At 35.3% G+C, this 16,586-nt stretch overlaps 1 protein-coding gene across 4 annotated transcripts in view; it reads right to left on the bottom strand.

Annotated features, from left to right (window-relative positions):
- Positions 1 to 16,586, bottom strand: part of PFKM (phosphofructokinase, muscle) — a 42,031-nt gene that overhangs the window by 10,088 nt on the left and 15,357 nt on the right. For all 4 annotated transcript variants that reach the window (XM_072406727.1, XM_072406745.1, XM_072406719.1 and 1 more), the window contains 13 exons: positions 12,009 to 12,198; positions 10,613 to 10,778; positions 9,678 to 9,722; positions 9,245 to 9,353; positions 8,591 to 8,686; positions 8,346 to 8,438; positions 7,944 to 8,069; positions 7,714 to 7,778; positions 6,811 to 6,874; positions 5,518 to 5,664; positions 4,082 to 4,152; positions 2,677 to 2,764; positions 2,033 to 2,185 (listed from right to left, as the gene is read on the bottom strand). In XM_072406727.1, the coding sequence (XP_072262828.1) occupies positions 2,033 to 2,185; positions 2,677 to 2,764; positions 4,082 to 4,152; positions 5,518 to 5,664; positions 6,811 to 6,874; positions 7,714 to 7,778; positions 7,944 to 8,069; positions 8,346 to 8,438; positions 8,591 to 8,686; positions 9,245 to 9,353; positions 9,678 to 9,722; positions 10,613 to 10,778; positions 12,009 to 12,198 (1,413 nt within the window). The remainder of the gene's footprint in view (positions 1 to 2,032; positions 2,186 to 2,676; positions 2,765 to 4,081; positions 4,153 to 5,517; positions 5,665 to 6,810; positions 6,875 to 7,713; positions 7,779 to 7,943; positions 8,070 to 8,345; positions 8,439 to 8,590; positions 8,687 to 9,244; positions 9,354 to 9,677; positions 9,723 to 10,612; positions 10,779 to 12,008; positions 12,199 to 16,586) is intronic.

The raw sequence follows: 16,586 nt of genomic DNA, 5'->3' as shown, positions 1-16,586 counted from the left end.
CCGCCTATACTTCGTTCCAAAATATACCCTAACTAAAAATGCTAATTTTAGTGAATCACCATTTTTTGGGACTTTTCAGGCCAACATATAGAATAAAATATGTTATGTAAAATAAAAAATTTCCCTATTGAATACCAACAAGGTTCCACAAATAAAATTACATCAATAAAACCATTCAACGCAATACAGATACTTCTTTTGAGGCTCACCCTTGGGTAAGCCCAATTTTCTTTCTACGCAATTCACAGTCAACATTTCGTATCCTCAGGATGAAAAGGAAACCTACAATCACATTTACATTTTGATGCTTTTTGTCTGAAATGGGTGTGACTAACCTTTTGATTGCATATCTAGGTAAGTAAATGGCTTACGTGTTCAGCTCTAACTATTACCTACAACCAACAGTAGGTGGTAAAGACACTTTCAAAACATCTCAGGAATAAAGTTGTGGACATGCACAAATCAGGAGATGATATCAAAAAAATCAGACTTTGTTCTGAGAAACGCGTCAATATATCATTAGCCTTGTCATTATGTACTAACCTCTGGATTTAATATGTACCAACTTTTGGATTTTTGTGATGTTTTTAACCAAGTTTTATGAATTGTAAATTATTAAATCATTGGATTATTTCTAAGTATATTGTTTGAGGTGTTCAAAAAAATAATATATGCTTTAGAAGTCCAAAGGCCAATGACCTAGCCAAAACAAAGCGTCTTGCAATTTTAAATTAAGTCTATAATTAGGAAGTGGAAAGTGTTTGGTACTAAAATGAAATTTTCCTTGTCAAAACACACCTTTAAAATTCTAAGGAGAGTGGTAAAAAGCTTTATTGTTGTAAGACATCAAAACTGAACAATTTGGCCTCAAAACCAAATAGTACATCTGGTGCAATGCTGATACAGCTCACCATCCAAAGAACACCATATCCAGGGTAAAGCAAGGAGGTGGTGGAATCTTGTTGTGGGGATGTTTCTCTGCAATAAGGAATATTGCATAGAGTAAAACACTGCCAAATGTTTGAGGAAACCCTGCTGCCAGAAAGTTGTCAATGGGAAAAAAGTTCACCTTCCATCATGGCAATGACCTGGAGCACACTGCAAATTGACAACACAGTGGCTGAATGAAAAAAGGTGAATGTCCTTGTGTGTTCTAGTTACAGCCAAGACCTAAACAGCAAGACCTAAACCTATGGAATGAAGGCTGTGTTCTACCAAAAGTCACCACTCAATTGATCTGTGAAAAATTGGTAGAAGTTGGGAGAAGAATCCCAAAAGACTCAAGGCTGTAAATAAAGGAAAACGTGGTTGCAAAAAGTATTGTCATGATGATCCTGTATCCCTCTCAGGTATTCAGTTTTATTCAGTTTTTTTTATTTATATCAGTTTCTATGATGCTATTCAGTAAATACAACTGGAAACATTATTTTCTCTGCAGGTCTTCATTTCAGTCTGCCATGCAAGAGCATTTCAATATTTTGAAAGGGGTGTCCCTTATTTATACATTTATTTTTAAGCAAAGGTGATATGAAATCAAGAAGAAAGATAGGTCATGCTGCAGTAATACTTTTCACAATTCACTGATGACATATGGTAATAATTGCTATATGCCAGGTATCACTATACTACATGGGTTGCAAAAATAACCCAATCTGTAATAAATATGCATGTGTTTGCCTGATATAATGAACTGAAATACTGAATATTCTGCTGCCATGCAAATGGTTTAAAAGCACAACAAAACTCTCTATAATATTATTATGAATAATCATTCATAAAGAATCATACCACCCAGGATGATAGAGGCAGCCTGTAGGTGTGGTAATACTTTTGCCTTTACACAAAAAAGATACCTTCCACATACATTCTAAAATTGAAGCATAGGATTTCTCAAGCTGGAATGTAAAAACCTAAAGAAGCAACACTGTCATTTCCTCATTACTGACTGAAGTAAACTAGTTACTGTTCATTTCTTTTCACTAATAAGTTGCTATAAAGTTATATAAAAACAGTAGACAACTAAAATACTTGCAGTGGTAATAGTGTTGAGAGCTGTATCAGCACCAATACTAAAGTCAGAACCAGGGACATTGTTTGAGACTGTGGCGGGGATAACAACAATAGGTATACACAATTCCTCATACTTGGAACGTCCTTCCATCAGTTCCAGACTGCCTGTAAATGCCTGCAAGAGAAAAAAATTAATACCAAGATGCATGGTCACAAAAAGAAAAGGTGTAAAAACAAAGTTTAGAAACAGCAATGAAAACACAGTTGGAACACTATTTAGGTCAGTAAGTAAATAAAGAGTCATTGGGCTTTATTTATTAAAGCTCTCCAAGGCTGGAGAGGATACACTTTTATCAGTGAGGCTGGGTGATCCAGCAAACCTGGAATGGACTTGGTCAAGGACCAAAAACATTTGCTAATATATAGCAAATGACTTTTAGGAAAATAATTTCAGGTTTTTTGGATCACCCAGTTTCACTGACAAAGTTGATCCTGTTCATTTTTTGAGGGCTTTAATAAGCCCTTGTGCTTGTAAAATAAAGACAAAAAAATTTGGATGTAACAAATTAAAGTAAATCTCTATATACAGATCAGACTTTATATATTATTTGCATGCCTAATTTGTACACAATAGATCCCACAATCACTACAAAATACAAAACTTACCTCAAAACCGCCAATAATGATCAAGCCATGTATGTTAAAGTTGCTAATATTTGCACTGATTTCCTCAAAATATTTCTTTGGCAGCACCCTATGTGTAGAACAATAAACATGTGATTTATACAAACACATAAGGGACAACTTATGTTAAACATAAGGAACATGAAAGTTAAACATAAGGGACAACTTTTTTATACTTAATATCTGGTAGGGTAACCTGGGACTAGTAATACTAACACAGCCTAAGAACATAACTTTATACCCATAAACTGACAGATGTTTGCATTTTCCTGATATCAATCACTTATTAAGATTACCAACACAAACCACTCATTCTTATTTAGATATCAGCAGAAATTTGACCAAGTATCAAATGTCAACTGTCTGATGTCTGCCTGCTTAATGCAGTATATTACACTCCCTTTTATTATTATTATAATACAGGATTTATATAGTGTCAACATATTACGCAGGGCTGTACATTAAATAGGGATGCTAATGACAGACAGATACAGACAGTGACACAGGAGGAGGAGAGGTCCCAGCCCTGAAGAGCTTACAATCCTTGTGCCCCAACCTGCACTCACACAAAAAAAGAACAGGCATAGCAGGCATAGGCAGCATGGTGGCTACGTGGTTAGGCTTTTGCAGCGCTGGGTCCCAGGTCCGAATCTCGGCCAGGACACTATCTGCATGGAGTTTGCAGGTTCTTCCTGTGTTTGCATGTGTTTCCTCCAGATACTCCGGTTTTCTTCCCACATCCCAAAAACATGCAGCTAGGATAATTGGCTTTCCCACAAATTGACCTTAGACTGTATTAAACACATATGACTGTGGTAGAGACATTAGATTGTGAGCCCTTTTGAGGGAAAGCTAGTGACATGACTAGGGAATTAGTACAGGGCTGCATAATATGATAAATTTATAAATACTGTGTGATAATAATATTAGAGAATTAGTATTTAGTCAGTATTTTGTTTGATTGAATGGCCCAGTTTTTTGTTATATTTATTGTATTTATGTTTATATATGTTTAAGACCGCATATACCAATCAGTCCTGCTTAAGCAAATGCAATGTATATCCAGCTTGGTAAGCACTTGCATTAGCTGTTATAAATCCAAAAGATATTGCACAGTCAGGTAGCACCGTGTGTTACTAGCTGTATGTGCCATGTAACATACATTTTATTTACTAAACAAATATTATAAGAAATAAGCACAAATTGTTTTTGACACGTAGTTGTAATAGAAAAGAAAACACAAGAGCTCTGTGTGTTGGTAACACCATTGCTCTTTAGTCCTTATCTCTGAAACACATTCCCACAAATACTGTTATCTATCATTAAATGTGCAATCAAAGACATAACAGGTAAACACATTTGGTTAATGATTAAAAAAAAAAGTCACCTTTTAGTTCCTAGTCGAGACCCTCCTTGTCCAGTCCATCCCCCAACACCACCCCATCCAATTTCTTCTATCTATTGTTGAGGAACATAGTAACAAAGAGAGAAAACATATTACAAAATAAAGAAAGAATAGTAATGGTGCCAACAAATTAATGTAATTAATTGAAATGTATCCAGATAAAATAATATTTACCCAGTCCTAATAACTTTCTATAAACAAAAATACAGTACAGGCATGGCATAAAGTTTACCATAAATGTGAATACACTGTGGACTACACTGTAGACTCGAGCATTGTGTTTCAGATAGCTGTTAGATATTTTTAACGTTTCTAACATGCAATCATAGCAAAATAAAATATCCTAAAAAAAATGAAATTAAATTGAGTTTAGAAAAACACACCATATAAATTGGTAAAAACAACAAACCACCACCAGGTGGCCTAAAAGGCATTATCCAAATAATATGACGTCTGAAGATGTATTGCTGCCATCTAGTGTCAGCTCTTTAATAGTGCAAGAACAAACGTACAGATAAGTAACCCTAACAATCAACTTTTCTTTTTTGCTATTTTTGTGCTTTGTTGTATTTGTTATATCTGTTTGATCATTAAAAAAAAATTAATAATGTCAAAAAAATTCAAACACAAAATTCAATCAAACAGTTTTTTGTGTTATGTTAAGGTGAGATAGACCTCCTGGTCATTATCTTAACCCCACAGACTGATAACCCTTTATGTTGTTGAGATGGTAGAATAGATGGGTCTGAACAACCAACAATGGGACGTAAGTTTCATATACATGACATATGATTGTCACTTGACAACTGTCAGGAAAAAAATCTGACATACAGCAGTCTCCAGGCGTTTTCATCAATCCACCATGGCAGATTGAAGAACAACTGAACATGAACTATCAATATGCACTCCTAGAGCGGAGCAGAGAACCATATACTCATCCTCCCCTCTCCATTAAACAGAAGGGTGCTATGTAAACAGTACAGCGCTCACTCGCTGATCTGTCACTGGAAACTATCATACAAGATAGATAACAAATGAGCCAATCAGCCAATCCTAAAATAAGCTTTTATGTTTTATGACTATGTATTTAAAAATACATAGTCCAAACAAATCATGAGCAGTTTTATGTCAAAATACTTTATTGGAAAGATATATTTTTTCACAGTTTACTTTTTGTTGTATATTATAAAATCCTAGACTTTTTTTTTAAAGCTAGCCACACACTATGCAAAATGTTTAAATCAAGTAATCAAACACATTAAATAAAAAAATGATCAAAATTAAATCAAATGTATTTATAGACACTTTTGATACATTATTTGTCAAAAAGTCAATTGAAAATACCATTAAATGGCCTACAGCAAAGCAAAACTCTCACTACTGTAATGGTGGAGTTATGTAACAAATAAATAAAGTACCTGTCCTTTGGCAAGACCTTCAAATCCATCATGTACAGCAAACATCCTGTGGCCCTGGATAATGCCAATTCTAACGGTGGATCTCACAGCAGCGTTCATGCCAGCAGCAGGGGCACCAACGTTCAGAATAGCCAAGTTATAACCACTCTGCAAGAAAAAAAGAAAAGTTACTGCAGCTGCACTAATGACAACTCTTCTGTATTCTTGGTCATTTATATTAACAGAAATGGGTTTAACTTATTACAAACACAGATATAAAACAAAAATAAGATTCAGTCCAGCTTTGGCTCTGAATGTTTTGTAGATACTGGAAAGCTAATCCTTTCCATTTTTTATATTTCTTGGGGTATCTGCTTCCTGTATGACTCTTTATTTATTTTTAGATTATGGACAACACTAAAGACTGAGCTGAAGTGCACAGGAATGGTGGGCAGGAATGCCTAAATATCCCAGGTGAACCTTGGAGTAGGAGTTTAATGGCAGAGAAATAATTCTCCCTTTATATATTGAGACCTATACAAGGCCAGAGTCTAACTAAGGCCACCAGGCTGTACCCTATTTCTATAATGGAGTAGTTGAGTCTTTTAGCACTTGTTAATCCTTAACCACTTGGCACCCATGTCTACTGAAACTATCAACAAGCTAAGATAATGAATTTCCCGACCCACCTTTAATTTTAAGTCTAAAACTGTACCTAACTTTAATCTATACGTCTAAAGAAGTAGAGTTTAAGGTTAAGGGCAGGGAAGACATCACAGGTCTAATAGACGATTGATGTCTCAATAGGTGTAAACAGAAATTGCAGCTGCCAAATGTCCTTATCCACTGGTTTTCTGTTATCAGAAAAAATTCTGATATTTTGGAATAGATTTTTAACATGTATGGGGGAAAAAAAAGAAATGCTACAATCCTCAAGCAGTTAAACTGTATTCAAAGTTTAAAACAGCTGTAATCGTCAGCTTCACTCCAAAAGAACAGCTGCAACTGTGAGACCCCCCCCCCCCAATTGTTATATGTAATAAATTCAGAAACAATGGAGAAGGACATTTTTTTGGAATTTTTTTTTATCAATGCAGCACACTCCTATTTCTTTTTTTACTCTTTTTTTTCTGAATACACTGCTCAATTTAACTTACATACACAATGGCCAAAACATTATTGGTATTGTTATAAAAAAACTGTCTTGTCCAAACACCACACAGACAAAGGATGTACACAGAATCTTTACTTAACAGCTGCTTTGCACATATCCTACATTTTTAAAATGGTTGATTTTACATGCACATTCTTTACCTTTGTGGAAGGGGGCCTTATGTGAGCCAGTGTCCTGTAGACATTCCAGTTGTTTTCAAAACTCCTGTAAAAAAAAAATCTGTATAGTAAGTGGGTCCTTTTCTTTTTAAACACAATTAAAATAAATTTATAAATAGATAATATTCTAACATTTAAAAAATATTTACTGTAGGTCAGTGTTTCTCAACCAGGGTGTCATGGAACCCTAGGGGTTCTCCAGAGGTTGCTAGGGGTTCCTTAAGCAATGAGCATTGCTGTAGGTAAATCTTAACAGTAAATGAGGTTTCAAAGACTGTGATTGATTTACCATCAGTGGAAATTTGGCGAAAATCACATTTTATGCTTTATAAATTTGCCTCATGGTCTGTGGCACATTACTGGGTGAAAGATTTACAATGGTGATTTTACATGGCACACATGTGTTTAAAATGTACAAGCTGCATAAAATATACATAGGAAAAAATATCCATCTAAAGCTTTGGTGCCCTAGGGGTGGCAGTGTGTTAAGATTATGTTTTCCTTTTCTAAAAATATGCATTTTTTACCAGCTGGAATGTCTGTGAAAGTTCTCATTTATCGAGGTCATGGCATGGTCACAATTAGCCTGTAACGTTAAAGATATTTTGCAGCTAGTCCAAGTCACATTTTTACTTGTGTTAGGATCATAACCTTTTTATTCACACAACTGCATGTTCACACAACTGCATTAATGTAGAAAAAGAGCTATATAATGCTCTGCTTGATTCTGTCATCTTGGAACTAATTTGAGCACAAAAAGGAATATATATATATATATATATATATATTTAACAAGTAACCCATCTGTGTAGTAGCTGTATAAAAAAGAAGAAACATGAACTGTTTTACAATAGCATTCATAAGGTTTTTGTAATATGTAATTACCTTCCTCTTAATTTAACAGCTTCGATGAATTTCTTATTATGCATGGCCGTTGTCACATCCTTTGTCTGTAAAATAAAAAAGATGAATACAATATTGTAAACACAGGTACTTATGTAGGCATTGTTAGATCAACTCTGTTGGCACTGGAGAGCAAATCTATACATAGATATGTACATAGTTATAACATGTTAGAGTAAAGCAATATTTAAAATTGATCATGAATTACTTACCACTTGAACGCACTCCATTAATGGCAGTCTGACTGCTTGATTTCCAGACAGGCTGACTACACAAGCAGGTGTGTCTGATGTACCTTCTAGCAAAGCCATAACAGCTTCAACACCCATCCGACTTCCCTAAAAAGTTCAACAATTTGCCCCATTAGAAAAAAAATATGAACAGTAACTTCAGATAACCTGCATGAATTATTCATTACTTATTTTAATCTCTGGCCCTATCATCAGGTCAAAAAGAAGTGCTGGTGCTGTGCAGAAATACTACAAACACTTGTCTATTTTTGCTGTATGAATGCAGACATAAAGTACTTTAATGGCAAGATGTCAACTCAATACAAATGTAGATATATAAACATATATATAGTGGGAAGAAACTGAAAAAATGTCCATTCCTACCAAAATTCTGTCAAAAGCTGAAGGTGTTCCACCACGCTGAACATGTCCAAGAACGGTGACTCTTGTGTCATAGCCAAGGCGCTTTACAACTAGCTGTCAATAAACAGAAATGAATGGTTAGATGTAATCAATTTGCAATCTACTTGCATATCACATGTTATTTCAATCCAGAACATTCAATATTGACGATCAAATAGATTCATACACAGAAAAAAATGGTTGATTTTTTTTTAGGTAGTACATACATTTTTAACGTCTTCTGATGTAATTGGTTTACCGTTCAGGTCTATAGCTCCTTCAGCGACGATTATGATGTTTAATCTTGATCCGCGACCTCTAGTCTGAAAAAGCACAATGCTATTAGTTCATTTACCAGGGAAGGGCACTGTAGCAAACTCTATAATGATTGCATTTGCAAAGGTTTGTGGAAAATGAATGTACAAATCATTTTATCCTATTTTACTATAGTTAGCTATGAAATAGAATCACTATTTCCTTCTAAATATTCCTAAAATTTTACCAACTTCCTACCCACCTAATGTTGCCACAGAAATGTTGTAAAGGCTGTAAAAAGAAAAAAGGGTGTAAAGGTACAAATTGTTTTTCACTTTTCGTTTTCAGTAATGCTTATCTTGGTCAGATTTTTATTGTGTCCCCATTAAGACCTGTTATGTGAAGAGGAAACAAAGGAAAATCTATCCACTGAAATCAACCATTTACATAAGTGAGGAGGTTGGATTTCTATTTTTATTTTCTAATTTAATCTTGAAACAAAACCAATATCCTTTGAATTTGACAATGGTCTTTGCATATTTCAGGGAGAATATTAGCCTGACTGTAAAATGGCAGGATACCCAGTACAATTATTTATCAAAGTAAGGAAAAACTGAACCTAATACCTCACTTAATCTTCTGCAGAGATGTTCTTCCCAGTTTTCTTCTGGTGGAGACTCTGGAATAAAAACCCAATCTGCTCCACAGGCCAGAGCTGTTACTAGAGCCAAGTATCTATAATTTGAAGAAAGGGGTGCACAGTAAAAATATATATCTCTATAGAGTACATAGTGTATCCTCTCCAAGGCTGGAGAGGATACACTTTCATCAGTGAAGCTGGGTGATCCAGAAAACCTGGAGTGGATCTGGTCCAGGATTAAAAACATTTGCTAACAAACAGAAAATTACTTTAAGAAATCCACTCCAGGTTTACTAGATCAACCAGCTTCACTGATGATAGTGTATCCTCTCTGGCCTTTGAGAACTTTAATAAATCAGGCCCCTCTGTGTCTAAACATAATGGCTAGTAAATTTTTTTTTGTGAGTAAAAGAACTTACCCGCAGTGGCGACCCATCACTTCAAGAACAAAGGTCCTCTGGTGACTGTAAAGGAATATTTGAGGTAAATTAGTTCAATTTATAATTAAATCCGCATAACTCACAGGTGGTGGATATCCACAAATACCAGCCAACACATTGTCTTTATCAAGGCAAACCTGCAAATTAGAACACATGAATGGCTCTTCTATAGTCACTTATATCTGATCATAATTGCAAAAAAACAGGAAGATGCATGAATGTCCACATGGAAGCACAATGCAAGTTCTGATGATTGTTCTCTACAGTTACATTTTTCTGTGCAGAAAGCATCTCACTTCATTGAAATAGTAAAAATAAGACCATTTATGCTATATACTATTCAAAATGTATTTTCTTTTTAGATTTTAAAGCACTTTTAGATGTTTATAAATAAAGATCAGTAATTTTATTATGTAATGCGACTGATTTATGGTGTCTCACGCTAAAGAGAAAGTTTGCAGTGGTACCAAAAAGCCATTTTGGTTTACTACAGGCAGATTAAGAGTACCTAGTTGCCAATAATTACTTCCCTTTTTTATAATAGTCAATGCATCTTTGACTGCTGAGTAAACCCAACAGACACACGGACTACTCTGATTTACTGTGTTATGTCTTGTTTTTTCATAGCCAAAGAAGATGCAGCAATTCTGGAGGCTCCAAAAGGGATTAAAAATATATGTTTATTGATCACATGTGCCTATATTTTTTATTGTATTATAATTAATTAAATGTGGAATTACATGTGTATAAACATATGCATTAAGAGTAGTTAACCTAAAACATAGTAGTAAACATAAAACATTAAATATTCTTAAGTTACAGCATGAGAAAAAAAAGACATAAAACGGTCATTTTCAATATGATACTAACATGACATGTACAGTATAGTAAATTACAGACAAGGCTCAGGCTACCTTTGTGCTGTTGTGGTAATTGCATCCACTATCTCCATTATTCTGTGAAGTGCTGAATCTGTTCCAATGGTCATATCTGTGCCACAGAAGTCATTATCAATGGAACCCACCATACCAACGATATTTAGGAAGCTAGACTTGTTTGCCTCTTCAGATGATATTCTCCCTAAAGAAATATATACATTAAATTAATTAATTAAAAAAATATATAGATTATACATGTAGCATAGCAGGTGCTGAGCATATGTGGAATGCTCCCCTGTCCTTTTCCTGGCCAGTAGGACTTTGACTATAGAGGGTTATCAGAAAACAACCTGATGAGAAGAATTGTTTTTCACAAGCTGACTACCTGACTATAATTCCTATACAAAGAAAGTAACATTTTGTTTGTCTGTTGCCTCCTTTGTCCCAAAAGCAAATTATATACAGTAATTACAATACCACTAAAATACATTATTAATATTAAATATACAATTCTGTACTGGTACTGGTTCTTAACATTACAAACGTCAATAAATTATTAATGAGGGCTATACCAATCTTTCTCTGTTTATACAATAGGATTTCAGTTATATCTGTAAAGGCGTTCCCACTGAAAATAACATTCCGCAAAAAAAAAAGTTTCTACTGTACTTTCAAATGGTAATGAAGTAACATGGATGAACTTCATATCTCTGCACAGTTATGTTTGTAAACTTTGTATTTTTAAACACAAATGACAGTGATAATTGATATTTTAGATTAGAATGGCTTCTGCAAGAATTAGTAGGAGATAGTGACAGCCATTGCTAAACCTCATGATAATTTCATGCTCCTTGTGATGGATTTTCCATGATGGCTATTTTTGAAGAGAGTGTTCTAGCTGAGTGATACCTTTGTTTATTTTATTTTTCACAAAAAAGGGACTTTATGAGGGACATTTATTGATTACCATACCACATCAATTGTACATACATAATAAAATAATTTAAGGATCTTTTTTGCAATTCAACCAAAACAAGCAAATTCAACTATTTTAACCATTTAGGTGAATACACTAGAATATAACATCCATTTACATAAACATCTTCTGAAGAAAATTCAGTCTAATATGAATGCTGCTAGTCCTTTGTCCCTCTAAGCCTGCAATGGAGCTGCCTGACACCTTGGGGGTTTATGGGAGGGGAAAGACACAATCTATTATAGAAAAATCTCTACAACCAAAAAATATCAGAATCTGAGCAGTGATTTCGCTTAAAAGTATCCTCCTTTTCATGGTGTATGCATGATAAGTAATGGGTTGCAATATAAAACTATAGTCAAACCAGCAGTGTAGGACAGCTGCAAAGAAAGCAGCTTAGAATTCATTCAGCAGTAAACTTATTGGCACAACTTAGACATAGTGTCACAGCTTTACCTGCTTTCACTAGGTCAGTGAGCAATCCACTCCACTCAGCTCTGAAAGTATCGGCTCCTGTCAGACTGCCATCTCCACCAATGACACACAGGTTGGTAATTCCTTTCTTCACAAGGTTACATGCTGCTTGAAGACGGCCCTCACGAGTTCGGAAATCCTGGCATCGAGCACTTCCTATTACTGTACCACCCTGCACAGAACAATATTTCAGAGTTTCAGAAAAGAATACAATTGGCACCTGTTTTAAGATATGTTTCCAGGCATGAGCCTATTTTAGCTCCATCAATATTACCTATAAAACCAGTGACAGAAGGAATGATGTTTTTTCACTGTGTGAAGATGTAGATACGACCTGTTTTAGCAGTGAAATGTTCCCTGAACAGATGTGAGGTTAGCATTGCCCACAAAAGTGATATTCTCTAGTCAGTTAGAGGTCCACCTATGAAGACAGATCTGTAGTGGGAGCAGCATGTGTGTTGATACATAAGAAGTGTCAAGGCCTATTTGGCCAGGCTGACTGATGGACAGGGAGTGGGTCAATAATCTACAGAGACAGAGAAATGGCACAAAAATACCAGAGTCTTTAAAGCCCAAGCTGGTCTAATCTATAGTCAGGATACTGAAAGTATCTGACTTGTGATTAAAGAATAAAAGACAGAAAGACAGGGGTTTTCTTTGCCGCAATTCAAAATTAATTGTATTGTTCAAAATTATACATTTTCTACAATTTAATATCAATACATATTATAGATAAGGTAGGTCTTGTCCCATACGGTTCCGATCCCGACGCGTTTCAGCGATAGGCTTTCTCAAGGTATGTGCTCAAACCATTAACAAGGATGTTCTTGTCGAGAAGACTCATATATGATGTAAGAATATTTGGCTGCACAACGCCATCTCCATGCCCTTATAAGGCGGGAGATATGAAAGAAATACACTTTCCAACTAGCTGCACACTCTGCACGATCCGTTCTTCACTGAGTCACTTGTTACTACTGATTGGAACATGATTCCTATTGGGAGATTTAGCTAGGCACTGCCAAAAAATCTAACATCATATATGAGTCCTCTCTGCGAGAACATCCTTGTTAATGATTTGAGCACACCCCGAGGAAGCCTATCGGCGAAACGCGTCGGGTTCTGAACCATACTTCTTGCTCAAGAATTAGGGAATAATATGTCTAGATAAAGGGTCAGGAATCCCATGATGTTAATGGGATAAGGCCCACCTTATCTATATTATGTATTAATATTTAATTGTTGAAAATTCATAATTTTGAATTGCTGCAAAGAAAACCCCTGTATTTCTGTCTCTTATTCTTTAATCACAAGTCTATTACTTCTTGGGGCGGCCCTCACTAAAGTCAAGAAGTAGAGACAACCCATTTTTTCTCTTATTACTGAATGTATTTGTCTGAGCCTGGTGCTGACAAACTGCTGTGAGCATAGATCTAATGTGAATGTACTTTTATTGATGAATAACAGAAGCACCATGGAATAAAAAAACAAAACAAAACATTTTCTTGTCTCTGCATTTTTTTTAATACAAGCTAATCATGACTGGCTATACTCAGTCTCCAGTGTGAGGTTGGAGGCTGCTGGGTATACTGTAATTGACAAGTGATGATGTGCCCAGGCACTTTAAAGTGTTTATTATCTTAGAAACCTATTATCTAAAGTGAGATTTTTACTATAATATTAGCACATTGTCACATTAAAGCTAAAAAAAATCTAGGTGAATATGAAAGGCAGCTATGACAGTAAAGTGTACACAATCTTTTGACCATAATGTAACCTTGAAAACTACATCTGGGGTTTTATTTCCCTGGTACATAAAACATGTACAGCATTTTCTACTAAATGTGGAAAAGGAATTCTTTATGAAAAAAAGACACAATAATACGTATTCCATCCTGACACAGACCAGACAAAATAGCGGCATTTCTTTATTTCTAAAAACATGTCCACTTACATAGTGTTAATTGGAAAAGGTCAAAGGTATCATCTATTTATGTGTGGCATTTGAAACTGAACTCCACTTAGAACTTTAACCTCATCTGGCACTAAAATGGCAGGTTATTTTTGTATTTGACATTGAGAGTTACTCTCTGGCTAGGGAAGATGCACAGACTTAAGTATCCGTAGTCTGGCAAAGGACGAACCAGAAGAAATGTCAAGATGTCACAATGCCTCTCTTTAATAGGGCACACATCTGACCAACAACCTTTAAACTGTCCACGGTATTTAAAGATTTCCGGGGAAGCAGCTATGCGAATTACTAAATGGAAATATAAAAAGCAGTATAGGTATATAGCTGTATGTGCGTGTGTGTATGTGTGTGTATATAAATATATATATATATTTACGCCTGTAGATGGTGATGCACTAAAATACACTGCCTTAGGTGCCCTACTCAAGTGTTTTGTTTAGAAAATGAATGCATATGTCTTGCAATGAAGCTGGTATAATATATAACCTACATTGGAAGTTAAAAGTAGAAGATGGGATTACAAGTCTGACTTTCATTTAAAAGCCAGCAAATGACAAGTTGAAAACGTTAAATTACTGTGTAAAATATCAACAAAAAAGCAACTTCATATTCCCAGCTCTCAGGCAATAATATTATTCTTTACTTTAACCACCTGAGCGTTACACTGATTTCTAGATTTCTGTTCCAAAAGCGTCACAGGTTTTCATGAAATTTTTTTTTTTAAATTGTAGACCTGTAATTTACAGAAATATGTCCGAATAGGGTTCTAGTAGATATCATGAATATAAAAAATGTTTGAAACACACAATCATGTAAAAAAAAACAAAAAAACTTTTAATAAAATTAAAGGAAAAACACAAAAATCAGCTTAAACAAGAATACATAAATAAATGAAAAATACTGAAAATGCGATAATTCGGTATAATGTATAGTAATATACATGTACATATATACATATTCTAAAACACCTCCCTAGTGTCCGTCACATACCTATAGACAAAACCACATAAATATATTTTCTATTATTTTGTATTGGATTGGATACAGGACTTTGTATTAAATCCAATACAAAAAATTTGAATTTTCCGCTACGACCCTCATCGACGGGCGCACGCACGTGCATCATCAGGAATCGCCGAGGGACGCGTACGCAAATGCCGGGTATTCTAATTCTTTCCAAACTTCCATGCAAAAAGTGTTACATTTTTTGCATGGAAATTTATTTTGGATTGTAGGCTCTAATTCACCGAATTACCGCATAACTCACCAAAATATGTCCAAAATTTTATAAATTTAATAATTAATTTTTTTTTTTATAAAACATAAAAAAAAAAAATCTTTAAAAAAAACTAAAAAAAGTTAAAAAAAAAAAAAAGTGTAAAATGTAATGTACAGTAGCTTATATAATATATATATAATACAATTATATATATATTATATAAGGATTTCTTTGTATTGAACTCAATACAGCTTTTTTGTATTGAGTTCAATACAAAGGAACTCAATGCAAAATTTTGAATTTGCCGCCCCGCCTCCCTCCCGCGCCGACGCACGCAGCGACGTCACCGGGAAACCCCGGTGATCGTCTCTGCACTCGCCGGCTGAACACAGAAGACACAAGACGTGTCCGGAGGAGCGGAGGAAGAAGGTGAGTATTTTTTTTTTTTTGTCCAGCGATCGACGCTGGACAGGGAGAGGCACAGGGATAGGGACAGGGACAGGGAGAGGAGGGAGAGGAAGCCGGCTGGCTTAGAAAAGAAAGCCAGCTGGCTTTCTCCTCTAAGCCGGCCGGCTTTTTCTTTTAAGGAGAGGGACACCCGACGCTGGAGGACGACGCTGGAACATGGACCCGACGCTGGAACACGGAACCGACGCTGGATTAGCACAGCGGGACCAGGTAAGTGGGGATTTTAGTGTAGGCGAAAAAATACGGGGTTAACCAAAAGAGCAAAAATATTTAGTGCGAGAAATTACGGGCTTAGCGGTTAGGGGGTTAATACAATATACTGTGAGTAAATAACCTTTACTGAAATCTAATGACTGCTAATTGCCTGGACATAAAGCAGATCTTTTGGCTTCTATGTCAGTCACACTATAACAAGCCACAATTGTCTTTAAAGTCCATTCACACTCATATGCTAGGGTTATAGCACAAGTGGTTATGTACACACATAGGTGTAAACAAGCCCTTCTAGTTTCTCTGTAAAATATTTATAAGATGTAAAAGATGTAAGCCCGCCAAAACGGATAGAACACAACTGGTCTGATTTATTAAAGCTCTCCAAGGCTTGAGAGAAAACACTTTCATTGGTGAAGCTGGGTGATCCAGCAAACCTGGAATGGATTTCTTCAAAGTCATTTGCTATTTGCTAGCAAATGTTTTGAATCCTGGACCAGATCCATTCCAGGCTGGCTGGATCACCCAGCTTCACTTATGAAAGCATCCTCTCCAGTCTTGGGGAGCTTTAATATATCAGGCCCACTGTGTCCTTTGCAATTTTTATAATAATTTTCAATATTTGACAAATATTTAGAACTACAAAATCTGTAGTCACTAAAATGGTATTGGATTTTTGTTATAGGTGTTT

The sequence above is a fragment of the Pyxicephalus adspersus genome, chromosome 1 (assembly GCF_032062135.1).
Source record: "Pyxicephalus adspersus chromosome 1, UCB_Pads_2.0, whole genome shotgun sequence".
Lineage (NCBI taxonomy): Eukaryota > Metazoa > Chordata > Amphibia > Anura > Pyxicephalidae > Pyxicephalus > Pyxicephalus adspersus.
Note: the sequence above shows the minus strand (reverse complement) of the source record. Positions and strands in the feature narration are given on the sequence as shown.